The 18,064-nt window shown below is 42.6% G+C and overlaps 1 protein-coding gene across 1 annotated transcript in view; it reads right to left on the reverse strand.

Moving 5' to 3' along the window:
- Positions 1 to 18,064, reverse strand: part of CFAP47 (cilia and flagella associated protein 47) — a 926,770-nt gene that overhangs the window by 563,128 nt on the left and 345,578 nt on the right. Inside the window, exons 33-34 of the mRNA XM_073550693.1 lie at positions 15,669 to 15,806; positions 10,035 to 10,221 (exon numbers count right to left, since the gene is read on the reverse strand). Coding sequence (XP_073406794.1) covers positions 10,035 to 10,221; positions 15,669 to 15,806 — 325 coding nt within the window. The remainder of the gene's footprint in view (positions 1 to 10,034; positions 10,222 to 15,668; positions 15,807 to 18,064) is intronic.

The raw sequence follows: 18,064 nt of genomic DNA on the forward strand, positions 1-18,064 counted from the left end.
GACACAAAGAAACCAGAATATACTATCCATACTGTATGTCTGTGAAAACTTGATTTCAAAAAGGTCTTTTTAAATGGATTTTTAATTGAATTCTGTGAAAATCCATGGAAACAAAAGATGCTGGAATATATTTGCTACCATCCAGAATCAGTGCTCTCACCTACATTCCTAAAAAAATGCAGAAATGTCAAATATTCCATGGTTGCCTTGCAGACCTACCAGCAGAAATCTACATACATGGTAAGCATGGCAATTTTAGTCTGATGACAAATTTACCGACCTAGGGCCCAGTTTACCAAAACCTTCACACCAAAATACTGGCAAAAAAGCTGTCACGCCTAAATTTTGGCGTTTCCATGTTAGTTTCTCCCAATTCTGTCAAAATGGGTGCAGTGATGACGGGACGGGATACGGCTAGGGCGGGACATCACAGCTTTATGTAACTCATGATGAGCTAATGTGGCGCCCCCAGGAGTATGGTCACCACACTTGCCTTGCCTTCCTCCAGGGGAGGGTAATGCCAGGATTGGAAGCAGTGATGGGTCTCTCCAGCAGTTAACCTAATGCATGCAACACAGTTCCACTCCAAGCCAGCAGGGGGAACTCTGAACCAGGATGAAGGGGAGGGGGTGCTCCCTGAGGGCTGAGAGGAAGGAGTGGTCAGTGAGTTGAAGGAGGTCCACGTGTGCAGACGTGTGGAGAAAAGTGGAGGTTGAGCTCCGGGTGGAGAGCTCCCTCACTGCAAGAGCACAAGAACTGGAGCCTGGTCTCCATGGTGGTACGGATACTAACGGTCCTGCCACAGATACCAGAGGAGTAGGAGGCTGTAAATGCCCTGCTCCCATCAGAGACTTGGGAAACAACAGCAATTGAACAGAGAGCCAGGACTCAGGAGAGGAGTCCCCGAGAGAGGCTACAGCTGTCTGTCATACAGTTCTAGGAACATCTGAAGAGAGGCATTCCAGAGTAACTAAGTACTGGGGTGCTTCACACCACAAGGCGCTAGGAAGGAGACTGCACAGCCCTTCTGCTGAGAGAGAATCCTGAGCTGCTTCCAGGCTAACCTGCTCCAACACCATCTGTAATCAGAACTCTGGACTGCATATACTAAGTAAAGGTACAGAAACTGCAACCGCTGTGTCTTGTCTGTTCCCTACGCTTCCAGCACTGCTACATCCCCATGCTGGTTACATCTACACTGCCCTGGGACTACAGCTCCACCTGTGGGGAGCTTTTACATCTTTGCTGCACCCTACCATCAGTCCCAGCGGATCTGTATGCAGCGTTGGCCTAACACCATACTTGCCGAACACCACGGGTGGCGTCACAAACTATTCTACCATTAACTACATCCCCCATTGCTTGGCCACGGACCGGGTCACCGCTGCTGTGACACATTCCCCTGACACCGGCCCGGTGCCGAGTACCCCACAGCCCTGGGAGGGCGACTCACTATGGCATTCCCTAGGCCATAAATCTCACTCCACTTACCTGACTGGAGTGAGATTTTTTACGTGGTGTCCGGAGACACACACCACTCATCAGACACTCCAGATTCATGAAGAGAACACTTGAACCACACCGGTGTTGATGAATTGCGCCAAAAGCTGAAGTTGGAGCATACAAGCAAATCCAACTGCGGTTTGCAGAAATCCAAGCCAATTCAAAACTGATTTTCAGTCGCAAGAATAACTGCAACAAATTCATTACAATAGGCAGATACCTTTCTTAAAGTGTTCCCAAATCTGAAGGTTGAGCACTAGGTACAAAGTGGCATCACATTCTACTAAAGGGTGAAGGCTTGACAATTTCTATAGATTAGGCAGGACCCTGGTTTCAGATAATGAACGTGCCGCACAAGGCCGAGTTTGACATACTGTATTCTTTTCTAATAAATGGGCCACCAACAACAGCCTTTCACTTTCCAATAACTATTGTTCCCTTAAATCACTGAATATAATAAAGCTCCAATAGCTGTGTGAATAAGCCAGTACAATGACCTCAGAGAACCTTGTGTACGAATGGAAAACCAATATCTGGCATACAAAGAAAACTAATTACAGGTGTCTGAGCAGAAATCTAAGCTATATTATGGCCCAAAGCCACTGCCATTCTCATAACCCTGCAATGTAGACTTCATTTTCTTCCAGGTGATAACACTGACAAGCAACAGGAAAAATAATAATAATATAATGCATAATGTACAATATTTCTATTATCATTCTGGTACAACATAGAAAGTCTAATGCACAGGATACAACAGAGAACATTATCTCTTAACCTCCAGATGCAAAAGGTCAATCTATATAGAGGTTAATCTGTATAATACGGCAAGATGAAAAGCACTAATCACTGGATATAACCACATTATGCAATAATAACACCAGAAAATGATTGCAAAAACATAAAATACAAGTAGAATGGGAAAAGAGCCTGAAGAAATAATGATTTAAAAAAAACATAAACTCATTACAAACTTATTAGCAAATTGTTATGTGTGTTCCATCCTTCCAAGGGAGCAGGATATTTTTTTCCTATGAAATGCTATGTTTCTATTATTCTTTCCTCTATCCCACAATATTATGGCCATAAACATAGGCTACCTTTCTTTTTTTTGCCCTGGCGAATTAGTTGTTGTTCTTCAAAATGACACACGTAGGTTACTAGTTTTGCATAAAATAATCAATGCTCATTATTTGTGGTACCATTTTAGAACAAAAAGTCGCAAATTTTGTTAAAATGTTGCATAACTTGTGCAAACAAATCAGAAATACATAACATTGCTCCTGGAGGGTATTTAAAGGTAATCTGTCACCAGGCTTTGCTATGTAATTTGAGGACAGCAAGAGATAGAGACTGAAACACAGAATTCAGTGATGTGTCACTTGTCCAAATGTGTGTTGTTGTCCAAACAAATTATTAGTTAAATATTTTCAACTAAATTCTGGTTCTGCTTCCTCTCCAGCCATTCTGTGCGAAGCCCACAAGGCGGTGATGAGAGGAGGTTGCATTGCAGAAGGGGCAAGTCTGAAGAGAAATTTGAGTCACTCTCACTTTGTCCTCTCCTCACAACTCTAACATTTGGAACGTAAATTTTCTTCTTCCCCGTCTACTGAAAGAAGTTAGTCATTAATAGAGTGGAGAAGTTGCTTCTCTTTTCAAAACAGAAATATTATGATAAGGGGAACAAGGCCGATACACTGCTCGCTCGGCAACGTCAGGAGCGTTCAGTGGCCTTGGCTCCTCAGGCCCTAAGGGATGAAGTTGGAACAGTTTGTTGTGATCCAGGGGCAATGCCTAATATTTTCTTCAAATTCTATAAGAATTTACACAACTTGAAGGATCACCTGGTGGGAGACCCAGAGCAGAGACGGTCTATAATGGATGCTTTTTTCTCCAATCTACCAGTCCTCCCTCCTAAAGCCATAGAAACCCTCAATAGACATATAAAATGAAGAGCTACTTGAGATTCTGAAACACTAACCCTTAGGGAAGTCACCAGGGCATGATGGTCTGATGTACTGTATATATATTTTAAGGCATTCTCTGATATTTTACTTCCTCACATGACAACATTGTTTAATTCCTTCTTAGAAGGCGCCCCCATACCGGACTCTCTGTAGTGCTCGTATTTAGTACTCATTCCTAAACCTGATAGGGACCCCCTTGCCTGCAAGAGATAGAGTTTTTTAAATATCATTATTTGCAGATGACGTACATACTCCTTACTCTCATTAATTTACATATTACCCTTTATAACCTCAAATTAGTCCTCAGTTTGGCCTTATTTCATTATAAGTTTAACTCAACAAAAACGAAAGCATTACCACTGAACAGATCATCTTAAATTAAATTTAGATGGAAATCGGATTCTGTAAAATACTTGAGGATTAATTTATCCTCATCTTATAAAACCCTTTATTCTTATAACTTTCCAGCTTTATTTAAGGAATTGAAAGGGTTACTGGTTAAATGGTCCAATCTCTCAATATATAGTGCCTTGCGAAAGTATTCGGCCCCCTGGAACTTTTCAACCTTTTCCCACATATCATGCTTCAAACAGAAAGATACCAAATTTAAATTTTTGGTGAAGAATCAACAAGTGGGACACAACTGTGAAGTTGAACGAAATTTATTGGTTATTTTAAATTTTTGTGGAAATTCAAAAACTGAAAAGTGGGGCGTGCAATATTATTCGGCCCCTTTACTTTCAGTGCGGCAAACTCACTCCAGAAGTTCATTGTGGATCTCTGAATGATCCAATGTTGTCCTAAATGACTAATGATGATAAATATAATCCACCTGTGTGTAATCAAGTCTCCGTATAAATTCACCTGCTCTGTGAGAGTCTCAGGGTACTGTTTGAAGCACACATAGCATCATGAAGACCAAGGAACACAACAAGCAGTTCCGTGTTGTGGAGAAGTATAAAGCCGGATTTGGATACAAAATGATTTCCAAAACTTTAAACATCCCAAGGAGAACTGTGCAAGCGATCATATTGAAATGGAAGGAGTATCATACCACTGTGCAAATTGCCTCTTCAGAGAGGAAGAGGACTTGAACTCTATAGTGCTACCTGTTGATAGTAGCAATCCTACAAGTCACAATCAACCCTTTAACGAGTCTTGTAATATGACTTAGGATAAAAGCCAAATCAGAATCTCAATTTGCAGACACGGTGTTTCGGTCTATTGGCCCTCGTCAGTGCAAAGTATGAGAAATAATTTGGTTAGGTGAGAGGCTCTGGACTGAGGTCTAAGGGGTAAGGTTTCTCCTTATGGAGAGTGGCATACCAGCTCTGGCTTGTCAAGGTAAGGAGACTTATTCACCGTGCAAGTCCTCTCTGAAGAGCCCGAAACACTGTGTCTTCAAATTGAGATTCTGATTTGGCTTTTATCCTAAGTCATATTACAAGAATCGTTAAAGGGTTGTGACTTGTAGGATCGCTACTACCAGCAGGTGGCGGTATAGAGTTCAAGTCCTCTTCCTCTCTGAAGAGGCAATTTGCATATTATTTTCCCAGAGGAGCATTGCACGGCAAATAAGCCTCCTTATCTTGACAAGCCAGAGCTGGCATGTCACTCTCCACAAGGAGAAACACCCCTTAGATATCATACCACTGCAAATCTACCAAGACCCGGCAGTCCCTCTAAACTTTCATCTCAAACAAGGAGAAGACTGATCAGAGATGCAGCCAAGAGGCCCATGATCACTGGATGAACTGCAGAGATCTACAGCTGAGGTGGGACAGTCTGTCCATAAGACAACAATCAGTCGTACACTGCACAAATCTGGCCTTTATGGAAGAGTGGCCAGAAGAAAGCCATTTCTCAAAGATATCCATAAAAAGTGATGTTTAAAGTTTGCAACAAGCTACAGCCACCTGGGAGACACACCAAACATGTGGAAGAAGGTGCTCTGGTCAGATGAAACCAAAATCGAACTTTTTGGCAACAATGCCAAACGATATGTTTGGCACAAAGGCAACACGGCTCATCACCCTGAACACACCATCCCCACTGTCAAACATGGTAGTGGCAGGATTATGGTTTGGGGCTGCTTTTCTTCAGCAGGGACAGGGAAGATGGTCAAAATTGATGGGAAGATGGATGGAGCCAAATACAAGACCACTCTTGAAGAAAACCTGTTGGAGTCTGCAAAAGACCTGAGACTGGGACGGAGATTTGTCTTCCAACAAGACAGTGATCCCAAACATAAAGCAAAATCTACAATGGAATGGTTCACAAATAAATGTATCCAGGTGTTAGAATGGCCAAGTCAAAGTCCAGACATGAATCCAGCCATGAAAGTCCAGACATGAAAGAGCTGAAAACTGCTGTTCACAAACGATCTCCATCAAACCTCACTGAACTCGAGCTGTTTGCCAAGGAAAAATGGGCAAGAATTTCAGTCTTTCAATGTACAAAACTGATAGAGACATACCCCAAGCAACTTGCAGCGGTAATCGTAGCAAAAGGTGACGCAACAAAGTATTAATTTAAAGGGGTCGAATAATATTGCACGCCCCACTTTTCAGTTTTTGACTTTCCACAAAAATTTAAAATAACCAATAAATTTCGTTCAACTTCACAATTGTGTCCCACTTGTTGATTCTTCACAAAAAATTTACATTTGGTATCTTTATGTTTGAAGCATGATATGTGGGAAAAGGTTGAAAAGTTCCAGGGGGCCAAATACTTTCGTAAGGCACTGTAATTTCTGAGACGTGTGTCTGCAGTTAAAATGTCCCTTGTTCCTAAGTAATTATACTATTTTGAGACCCTCCCTGTTGTGGTCCGTTTAGAGAACTTAAGGTCCTCCAGGCTTGTATAATGAAATTTATATGGAACAATAAGCGGCATAGAATTTCTAAATAAATTCTTGTCTCTGATAGAATGAAGGGGGGATCTTCTGTACCAAATATCATAAAGTATTATTGGGCTGAACAGCTAAGGAGGAGTCCCAACAATAAATGGACAGAAATTGTGGTTGGCCCATATACATCCGAATTACATCCTGAGGTAGGGGTTCACACTCCATTACAGGGCCCTATGCAGAGATATTTGGACCTCCTGTAAGAGGAGATTTGCTCTCTCTTATCAGCATTCTCCTATGATATCATTCATATATCAACCTTTGCTTTCAAAAAGCCTGGAGGTGCCAATGGTTGTTCCATGGACAGCGGTTGGGCAGTATAGGTTTGCTGATATAGCCTATAGGAATACACTGGAAATTCTTCAGTTAGAATTTTGAAAGTCTAATTATCATATAACGGATCGTGAATTTTTCCAATACTTACAGATTAAGCATTTGACAAGATCTCTTTATGATTCCTATAAAGTCGCGAGTTCTACAGTTTTTGAAATATTATGTAAAAACGGCCCCTCCACTAAAGGTCTGATCGCAGATATCTATAAAATAATTAACTGTCCTCAGGGTGGCTCTCCTTCTAGACATTCATACATGGCAAGGTGGGAGAGATTTTTGGGAAAGACTCTCTCCTCAAACTTGGCAGACGATTTGGTTGAGGCCAGCAAAGACCTCAATCTGTACTATGTGCAAAGAAAATCAATACAAGATTCTTATGTTTTGGTATCATACACTAGAACTGCTTAATAAAATGAATCCCCAAATCTCAAACCTCTGTTGGCGTTGTGGCTCCTCAGTTGGAACCTTACTGCATATATTTTGGACCTGTGAGAAAAATGTCCCCTTTTGGGAAATGGTCAGAATTATGCTAACCTGGAAGCATTGCTTATAAGAATGAATAGCCAAATAATAAGGTGCTACACAGAGCATCATATGACAGCAGAGAATCTATAGGGCAGTAATATAGACCTGTAGATAGATTGCGTGCCATGAGCATAAAACTTTAGATAGTATAGGTTAAGCTTAATCTAAGTTAAACAGGTATACTGGCATCCATATCTTCACTCTAAGACACAGACAGTGCCACTGCTTTCTACAATGCCACTTTCACATCAGCTATTGACACGGTCGCCCCTCTCGTTCATGGCAGAATGCGACGTACCAACAGACAACCCTGGCACAATAACACCACTAAAAAGCTCCGGTAAGTGTCCAAGGCTGCAGGGCAGCGTTGGAAGAAAACAAATTCGCAAAATGACTTCACTGCATTCAAACAGGCATCACTCGCTTTCAAATCTGCCCTCACCTCTGCTAAACAGGCCTACTTCACAACCCTCGTATCTTCCTTATCCTACAATCCCAAACAGTTATTCCAAACTTTCAACTCCCTCCTCCGCCCACCACTGCCCCCTCCAACCTCCCTCATCTCTGCTGAGGACTTTGCCACACACTTCAAAAATAAGATCGACCAAACAAGGCAAGTCTTCATTGTTCAACCACCACAACCCCTTTGTATACCAGACCAATGCCCAAACGCATAACCTCCCTCTCCAAAATCACTGAAGGAGAGCTTAAACGCCACTTTCTCCAAATCGCACCTCACAACCTGTGCACTTGACCCCATCCCATCCCACCATCTCCCCAACCTCACCACCACACTTATCCCATCCCTAACCCACCTCTTCAACCTATTGCTAATGTCCGTTACCTTCCCTCCTGCTTTTAAACATGGCACAATCACGCCTATCCTTTAAAAGCCAACCCTCGACCCAACCGCTATGTCCAGCTATCGTCCAATATCACTGCTCCCATTCGCTTCCAAACTCCTGGAGCTGCATGTCCACGCTGAACTTTCCTCCCACCTCTCATCTAACTTGCTCTTTGACAATCTACAATCTGGTTTCCGCCCCATCACTCCACTGAGACAGTCCTGACCAAAATTACTAACGACCTACTTACAGCCAAAGCAAACGGAGAACAATCTATACTCCTGCTTCTAGACCTGTCCTCTGCATTCGACACAGTTGACCACTGCCTACTACTACAGATCCTCTCCTCCTTTGGCATCAAAGACCTCGCCCTATACTGGATCTCCTCATACCTTTCAAACCGCAAATTCAGCGTCTCCCACTCCCACACTACCTCCTCGTCCCACCCTCTCTCTGTTGGAGTTCCCCAAGGCTCTGTTCTAGGACCCCTACTCTTCTCAATTTATACCCTTGGCCTGGGTCAACTCATAAAGTCCCATGGATTCCAGTATCACCTTTATGCTGACCATACTCACATCTACCTCTCTGGCCCTGACATCACCTGTCCAGAATCCCGGAGTGTCTATCAGCCATATCCTCCTTATTCTCCTCTCGCTTCCTCAAGCTCAATGTGGACAAATCTGAACTCATCATCTTTCCTCCATCTCACAGATCTTCCTTACCTGACCTATCGATCACAATTAATGACATCACGCTTTTCCCAGTACCGGAAGTTCGTTGCCTTGGAGTAACCCTTGACTCTGCCCTGTTCTTCAAACCACACATCCAAGCTCTTTCTACCTCCTGTAGTCTCCAGCTAAAAAATATTTCCAGAATCTGTCCTTTCCTTAACCCTCAATCTACTAAAATGCTTGTGCACACCCTCATCATCTCCCGCCTCGACTACTGCAACATCCTTTTCTGTGGTCTCCCTGCTAACACCCTCGCACCTCTCCAGTCCATCCTTAACTCTGCTGCCCGACTAATTAATCTCTCTCCTCGCTACTCCGCTTCTCCGTTCTGCAAATCTCTTCACTGGCTCCCATTCCCTCGGCGTATCCAGTTCAAATTACTAATACTGACCTACAAGGCCATCTATAACCTGTCTCCCCCATATGTCTCTGAACTAATCTCCCGATACCTTCCCTCACGTAATCTCCAGTCATCCCAAGATCTCCTTCTCTCCTCCACACTTATTCGCTCCTCACCCAACCGCCTCCAAGACGTCTCCTGAATAGCCTCCATCCTCTGGAATTCTTTGCCTCAACATGTCCGACTATCAACCACATTTGGATCCTTCAGACGGAACCTGAAAACACACCTCTTCAAGAAAGCCTACAGCCTGCAATGACCCCACTACCTCCTCACCACTTCCGGAGATATCACCTCAACCAACACCGGAACTGCTGCAACCCACCAACCTACTGTTTCCTTCCTCACCATCCTGTAACATGTAAGCCCGAAAAGTCAGGGTCCTCTCCCCTCTGTATCAGTCTGTCATTGCAAGTTTGTTTACTGTAAGTGATATCTGTAATTTGTATGTAACCCCTTCTTATGTACAGCACCATGGAATCAATGGCGCTATATAAATAATTATTAATAATAATAATAATAATAATAATACTGAAAAAGTGTATTACTTCACTGCTGATTAAATTGGTAGCCAAGGGTAATGCAGTCAGTCATTGTAACACTTTCATGTCTGGAGAGGAGAAACAAAGATCCAGTTTGGTGAACAGATTTTCTCCTAATGAACTGTTAGAGAGCTCTTCACAGTTATTACATTAGCCAACAAGGGAGGGGAGAGAATACAGCCAGGGCTCATTTTGATGATATGCTATCAGATTCATTCTTCTACAATTACTCTCCATATATCAACAGTGCAAGAGAACGGTTACACTTCATTGTACGCACCTTTTTTACAATTTCTCCAAGCCACTTTTCTCATTTTTTCATAATGGACATTGAGCCAAGTAAGAAGAATTCTCTCCGATGTTGAATATATGTTGCTGGATAATGGCTCTGAACTGATTTTTGGCATGCAATCTATCATATTGTCATCATCACTCTTGCTCTGCGTAACACGTGAAAGGATGAACACCTGAAAAAGAAAGTGACAAAATAAATGGAGAACAATTTATTCTGATTGTTTAAGATACACTCCACGAAACTGAAATTGCAACACCAAGAAGGAAAAGTGGTGGAATTATGAAAATTACAGGATTTTCATAAGAGTAGACATAGTAATGATATGAATACAATAAAAAAATGGAAATTCAATTTTAAAACATTTTATTTCAGTATGAGTATGACTATGAGCTCCATGTGTACAAATATCCGTACTTACATGTCTTTATAAACCATCAATAAGATAGTTAATAGATGACTCTCACAATTCCTCCGTCTGTCTTGGACGCAGTGAGTGACAGTTTTGCTGCCCTGTGGAATCCTGCTGAGCTGTCAGTTTGGTGAGTGACAGTTCAGTCATTTAATCTAGGGCAAGGGCATGAGGAGCTGTCTGTATTTTGATAAAAAGATCAGCCATCCTATCTGAAACTGGGAGGTTCTGAGCTTACTTCATGCGTTCCCTGTTCTGAGTGATTACCCAGCTACTTAGCTAAGCTGTGAGTTCCAGATCACTATCAATGGTAGCATTAGCTCGGTGGTACATGTTTGCCTTGTGTTTCAGTGATCTGTTTGCCGATCGGTTGCTGCCTGACCTTAGACCTTGCGCTGAACATCTGTTTACCTAGCCCCTTTGTTTTGATCCGCTATTGTCCAAGTATTCTGATCTCGGACCGTGACCTGACTGCACCTTTATCTTTCCCCTTACTTTATGACATGCTCTCTAGGTATCTTACCCCAGAACATTTAACTACCCTGCCTCAAAGCTTGTCCGTGAGGAGTGACTTGTGCTACAGTGTGAGAAATGTTCTTGTTGAATACACTTGTGCATGTAAATCATCAAGATATACTGCTGACAGATCCTTATGTAATTAATTTCTAATAATGTCACAGATGTACTCAATGGGAGTCAAGTCCAGAGACTATGAAGGGCACGGCATCATATTTAAGCCACATAGCCTGCTCACAGTAACATGCGCAGCATGTGGTCTAGAATTAGTCATACTGAAAAAATCCTGAGACACTCTTATGAAATGGCCATATCATTGGTTCCATGACAGATCTACTACAAGTGAAATTGGACGTCATTTACCAAGCTTAAGACATCATACAGTGTCTACACAGACTGAAGGCGTTTGCATGAAGTTGGGCTATGAGCCAGATGTTCTGGTACATGTTTTCCTAAGGATATCATGGTGCACAGAAAGATGGCAATGGAGACTGGATGAAGGTCTATTGTCTGACTCTTCAGAAATATTTTGAAGACACTGGAGGGCCTATTAGGTGTCACATGCACTCAGGATGTCAAGTCAAGGAGGCTAGATGTAGCAGTGAAGATGCTGAGGATACCAGTTGAGGAGGAGAGGACGGAACAGGACAACAGACCACAGCAGTGTGAATCGAATTGTTCTTCCCTATTATTTAGCTATTATATTTTATCAACATTGTTTTAATCTTGTAAATATATTTTAGGTGCAGTTTTTCTATGGCAGAGATCAGGGATTTCTGCTTTTTGGAGCTCATCAGTACATTCTGTAGTACTGCAGTGTCCAGGAATACATTCCCACTGCAGTACGCAAGACCTAATAATAACGTGATATAGTTAGAGGATTAGACAAGGATTTTGATGCCTTACACCTTGATAATTACTAAGGCGCACAATATGTTGTAGAGCCATAGTTAAGCACTGGTTTTGTTTATTCTGGATTTGTTCCTGTTCATCAGTCTGACAGCAGATAATCCTCTACATAGAATTTCATGCAACTGTGAAGCTGTAAACTCTGAAGATAAGTGACAGAGAAACCTGTATAGATCCCCTAAGTACATGACTTATCATAATGACAAGCGCGTCTGTTACTTCTAAAAATGTCCATATACATTGGCTTCGCACGGAACACAGAATCATAGAATGCTAGAGTTGGAAGGGACCTCCAGGGTCATCGTGTCCAACCGCCTGCTCATTGCAGGATTCATTAAACCATCTCAGACAGATGTCTGTCCAGACTCTGTTTGAAGACTTCCATTGTAGGAGAACTCACTACCTCTTGTGGCAGCTTGTTCCACTCATTGATCACACACATTGTCAAAAAGTTTTTTTCTAATATCTATTCTGTATCTTCTCCCTTTCAGTTTCACTCTGTTGCTTTTAGTGTTTCCATGTGCAAATGAGAATAATGATGATCCTCTAGACTGTGACATCCCTTCAGATATTTGTAGACAGCTATTAAGTCTCCTCTTAGCCTTCTTTTTTGTAAGCTAAACATTAATTTGCAGTCGGCTCACCATCCTGGTAGCTCTTAACTAACATCCTAAGTATGTGGGCAACATTACTGTTCTACTACTTGTTATTTTAGTGGGCACTACTCTCTGTTTACACTGCAAGAACAGTATAGATATACTTGTACAGTGCAGTTGCTTAAAGAAATTGTCCATTACTGGACAACCCCTTCTTAATAGCTCCGCAATGCAAAATAAAATAAAAAACGTTATATTTACCTCTTGAACAGGCGCTGTTCCTCCAGTTTCAGTGCTATTTGTCCCAGATATTAGGTCAAAGTGCCAACATCAAGGCAACATCTCCGCTCTGGGAAGTGTTTTTAAGTGTTTTTTGTTTTGCGCCGAGAAAATAAGACTTGGTTGTCCATTCGGGAAAAAGCCGTTTAAATCTAGCATCAGTGATATCTGATCCATTTCAGATTATGAGATTATCTGGATCATTGGAAAGTCATAACAAAGTATTGTTCTATTAGGGTACAGAAGAAAAGTCTGGCAGTGTGACTTTCTGATCAGCATTGAGCTCCTGTCATTTGAATTAGACCAAGAACAATGTCTGCACAATGTTTTGTGTTCTCCCATGTTCATTGGAATTTAAATTGTGAGCCCCAGCGGAGACAGGAACCAATAAAAAGGAAGACATGTATGTGCAGCACTCCAGGATATGTTAGCGCTATACAAATGAAAAATATTTAGGCTACCGGTCATTTTAATAACAAGAACTTTATAATTGGTTCTCTATGCTCAATCTTTTACCTCAAATCATGTAAAATATGATTGGGTTTTTGGATTATATAATGCTGGAAGGGAAATTGTTCCTAGATTCATGCTGTCCAAACCACAGGCAACATTTTATTATTTTTTTAGTAATTTCACTCATTTATATAGAACCATTAATTCCACAGTGCTTTATAGACATTATGATCACTGTCCCCATTGGGGCTCACAATCTAAACTCCCTATCAGTATTTCTTTGGAGTGTGGGAAGAAACCGGAGTACCCAAAGGAAACCCACACAAACATGGGAAGAACATACAAACTCCTTGCAGATGTTGTTCTTGGTTGGATTTGTACCCAGGACCCCAATGCTGAAAGGCTGCAGTGCTAACCAACAAGCCAACATGATGCAACATGAATCAGAACCTGACTGCAGCCACATAGGTTTCTCTCCAAGATGCTGCAGCTTTTCAGACTAAACACAGTTTGGCAATCCAGTCAAGGGCTTTAGGAAGAGGCTTGACTATTCCGACATGACCCCCGCTATGCTGCAGTTGAATTACATACCTGGCTACAATCGCAATGCCAGGCACTAATTCAGGCTGCTCAAACCAAGAAATGAATTCATACACAGGTTCCTTTTGAAAGGAGTTACTGAACTTGGACAAAAATACTTTAATTGTAGCCAGTACCGTATATATTCGAGTGTAAGCCAAGTTTTTCAGCACATTTTTTGTGCTGAAAACGACCCCCCCCCCTCGGCTTATATTCCAGTCATTGTCCCAGAAGATGGCAGGGGAGGGTGAGCTAAGTCTTGTGCCTGCTACTAAAGCCGCAGCCGCCGGCTTCCAGCAGCTGCCGGCTTCCAGCAGCTGCCGGGCAATCACGGGTGCGCTCTACTTAAGAGAAATGAATATTCACCTCTCTCCACTCCCATAGTGAGTTTTCATTACCTTAATGAGCTGGGACACATGATCACCGGGCCGCTGGAGCTATTGGAACTGGAACAAGATGCTGCGAGGGTGGGCAGGGACGGTAAGTAGGATGTTTTCTTTGTTTGTTTTTTATGCTTTTCTCATGGGGGCCATGCATACAAGGATAGGGATCAGGAACCATGCATACAAGGATAGGGATGTTGAACCATGCATACAAGGATAGGGATGAGGAACCATCCATACAAGGATGGGGATGAGATGGCCATGCATACAAAGATGGGGATGAGGAACCATGCATACCAGGATGTGGTAGAGGGGGCCATGAAAAAAATGATAGGGATGAGGAAACATGCATACCAGGATAGGAATGAGAGGGCCATGCATAACAGGATGGGGATGAGTGGGACATGCATACTAGGATAGGGATGAGGAGGCCATGCATACCAGAATAGGGATGAGGAACCATGCATACCAGGATGGGGATGAGGAGGGTATGCATACCAGGATAGAGGTGAGGGGGCCATGCATACCAGGATAGGGATGATAAACAATGCATAAAAGGATAGGGATGAGGAGTTATGCATACCATGATAGGGATGCGGGGACAATGCATACCAGGATAGCGATTCTGGGACAATGTATACCAGGATAAGGATTAGGGGACCATTCATACCAGGATAGGGATGAGGAACCATGCATACCAGGATAAGGATGAGGGGGCCAGCCATGCATACAAAAATAGGGATGAGGGGGACATGCATACCAGGATAGGGTTGAGGAACTATACATACCAGGATAGGGATGAGGGGGCCATGCATACCAGGATAGGGATGAGAAACCATGCATGCAAGGATAGGGATAAGGAGTTATGCATACCAGGATAGGGATGAGGGGACAATGCATACCCGGCTTATACTCGGTCAATAAGTTTTCCCTGTTTTTCGTGGCAAAATTAGGTGCCTTGGCTTATACTCGGGTTGGCTTATACACGAGTATATATGGTATATTGTATAAGAAGTGATAGACATCTCACTGATTCCCCTGCCACTCCAGTTACAATACTTTCTCTTTTAAATGCAATAATGTCCTAGCCCGATAAGGTGACTGCTGCAGCCAAACACTGCCTGCAGCAGTAACTTAATAGAGTAATTTTCCTGGCTGTATTACCTGGAAATGGCATTACAATTATACTATGCTGCTAAATATGAAAATATGTAAATGTTATTGTCAGGCAAAGATAAATATGTAATGAATAATATTAAAGGATTATTCCATTTCCTATCCCCCGTCACACCACACCAAAAAAGATCCCCAATCCATAGAACACCATAGAAAATTATGGAACCAGTTTTCATTTCAGTTTCCCTCCACTGTTTATGTAGCACACTGGAGAGAAAAAATCGGGATTGCCTGATATACAGAATGAGACTGAGGACGTACATTCCATTTATTAAACTGGGTAGTTAGTATCTACTGTATATACTTATATACTTCTCACCTTGTATATCTGTAACAGTATGTCTGTCCATACACGTTTACTCACACACTGAAAAGTTCTATTATTTATATGAAGCACATTTATATCTATAGGATCCGTAGTCTTCTTATTTGAAGTGTGAAGATTTTGAATCTGAAGCTGAAAAAGAAAACAAAAGAAGTATAAATAACAGTGAGAAAGAATGGACTACATTTATTAAAAATGGTGTAATTTGCACCAAGACTCTAGTGTACTCAAATCAACTCCAACACTTCATATTTTTCAAATGTCGCACCTTAATGATAAATTTGGAGCAAACTACGCCAGTGTAACTTCTTAAACAAGAAAGCACACTTCCAAACAAGAGCTTGAGCCCAATATGTCAAATGTCGCAAGTCAAAAGTTGCAAAATTGTGTCCAAATTGTGACTTTTTATGCATGTAACTGTAAGGGGGTGAAGAGGAAGAAGAGTCTAAAAGGGGTTACCTTTCCCGCTCCATATCAGGAGACACCTAGCAAGACAGCAGGGTTGCCGGTGGAAGACATTCAGACCTGGACCGACTGGATCATATGACCGAGGGGGGCTGTGATAAGAGAGGAGAGGTTCTGGACAGGAAGCTGTGCAGGGAAAGGGAGCGAAAGGAGAGCACGCCAGATACAGAGCAGAGCGCGCCAGACAGAGCAGGGCGCGCCAGACAGAGAGCAGGCTGCAGCACTGTGCTCCCAGAGAGAGAGAACTCCCCGTCAGAGGACTGGGACTGTAGTAAATTGCCCTACCCGAGAAAAGCAATGGCAAAGATCCGCTCACCCCTCTGAAGGTCCTGCTAATTGGAGAGAACGTCGCCCCTGGAGGGAATGGTATGGCAGGAGAAGGAGAGCTCCACTCAGAGAGAGACAGTGTCACAGAGAAGAGATAGAGAGGGTGTCGACTGTCCACAGTCAAATGTCTGTGCTGTCCCGAAGCATGCAGGTGAGTTTAGCAGAACTCCAACCTGGATCTAGAGGTCCCGACGGTGAGATTCAACCTGAAGAGGAGGAAGGGACGACTGCCCGAGTGGTCCATCGAAGTCACCACCAGGCTCGCCACAAGCTATCGGCAAAGGGGAAGAGGTGACAAGAAGAGTTCCCGAGATGCATGCTCCCACGGTTCTCGTCAATGAGATGGAATAGCCGCTAGTGTTGTCCCCTGAGGCGGAAAGCTTGCCAGCCGTCAGCTCACAAGACCCTTACTAGATGGAAGACATGAAGCAGCTGTGTAAGACAGGGAGTGTGGTTGAGGAGCCATGGGAAGTGATGCCCGCAGAGCCCGGCGCAGATGATGAAGGGTCCGACTTGCATGGTCTTAATCCATCTGGTTCTAGTTTTGACGAGAGTGCTCCTGCTTGGGTTCACACTGATATTAATATCCTCTTTATTAGTTTCAAAAGGAATAAATTTATGGACTTCTCGTGCGCTGCTTGACAAAATATCACATCCAAATTGTGCTGAAGGGATTAACCATTTATTACCCAACGCGTTTCGAAGTGTACAGCACTTCTTCCTCAGGGGATGACATATACGTATGGATAGAGTTGTCTCCAGTTATATACATAACTATACATGTTTTTTTGTATGTATATAACTGGAGACAACTCTATCCATACGTATATGTCATCCCCTGAGGAAGAAGTGCTGTACACTTCGAAACGTGTTGGGTAATAAATGGTTAATCCCTTCAACACAATTTGGATGTGATATTTTGTCAAGCAGCGCACGAGAAGTCCATAAATTTATTCCTTTTGAAACTGATGTTTTGGCGGCCACGGAGTGGACCCTTGGATGTGCAGCAGGCTGGACATTGAATTTACGTGCCTAAATCTCTCCTACAAAGGGTGAGTGTATTTATCTTATCCTCTTTCAAAGTCTACCAAGATAAGACCCTATTGCGCTCTCTTTTTTCCTATAGTTTATATTTATCCTCTTTATTAGACGTACATCATCCTGCTTAAATAAGAAGCTGGCTGCCAATGACGATACTATTCTATGTGCATGAAATGATCTGGTTGGCCTATCTAGTCATGCCTTTAAACGACCACAGATTGGCTTGTACATAGTCGATCGGTGGTCGATTAAGGTCATGGTAGGCTATTGTAAACTTAGCTTAATCACAGCAATGTATTTTCATGTCCTAATGGAGATGCCACTTTCCATTAGAGGGTAAAAAGAGAGTAAATCTTCAACCCTGGCTTGTGAGCCCGGAACTCCCACTGACTAACATCACTCTTTGTTAGCAGATATACAGTAGAAAGGAATGAGAGACATCAGTGTTTGTAGCAGAACAAATAACGCTTTTCATACCATGGTTAAATGCAAAAAGTTTGACAGAGAGAGATCCCTCCCTCTGTCACATCATCGGCTCCCATCAGAGAGATCAGGAT

This window comes from Dendrobates tinctorius, unplaced genomic scaffold (assembly GCF_039654945.1).
Source record: "Dendrobates tinctorius isolate UK_male_01 unplaced genomic scaffold, ASM3965494v1 ptg000166l, whole genome shotgun sequence".
NCBI lineage: Eukaryota > Metazoa > Chordata > Amphibia > Anura > Dendrobatidae > Dendrobates > Dendrobates tinctorius.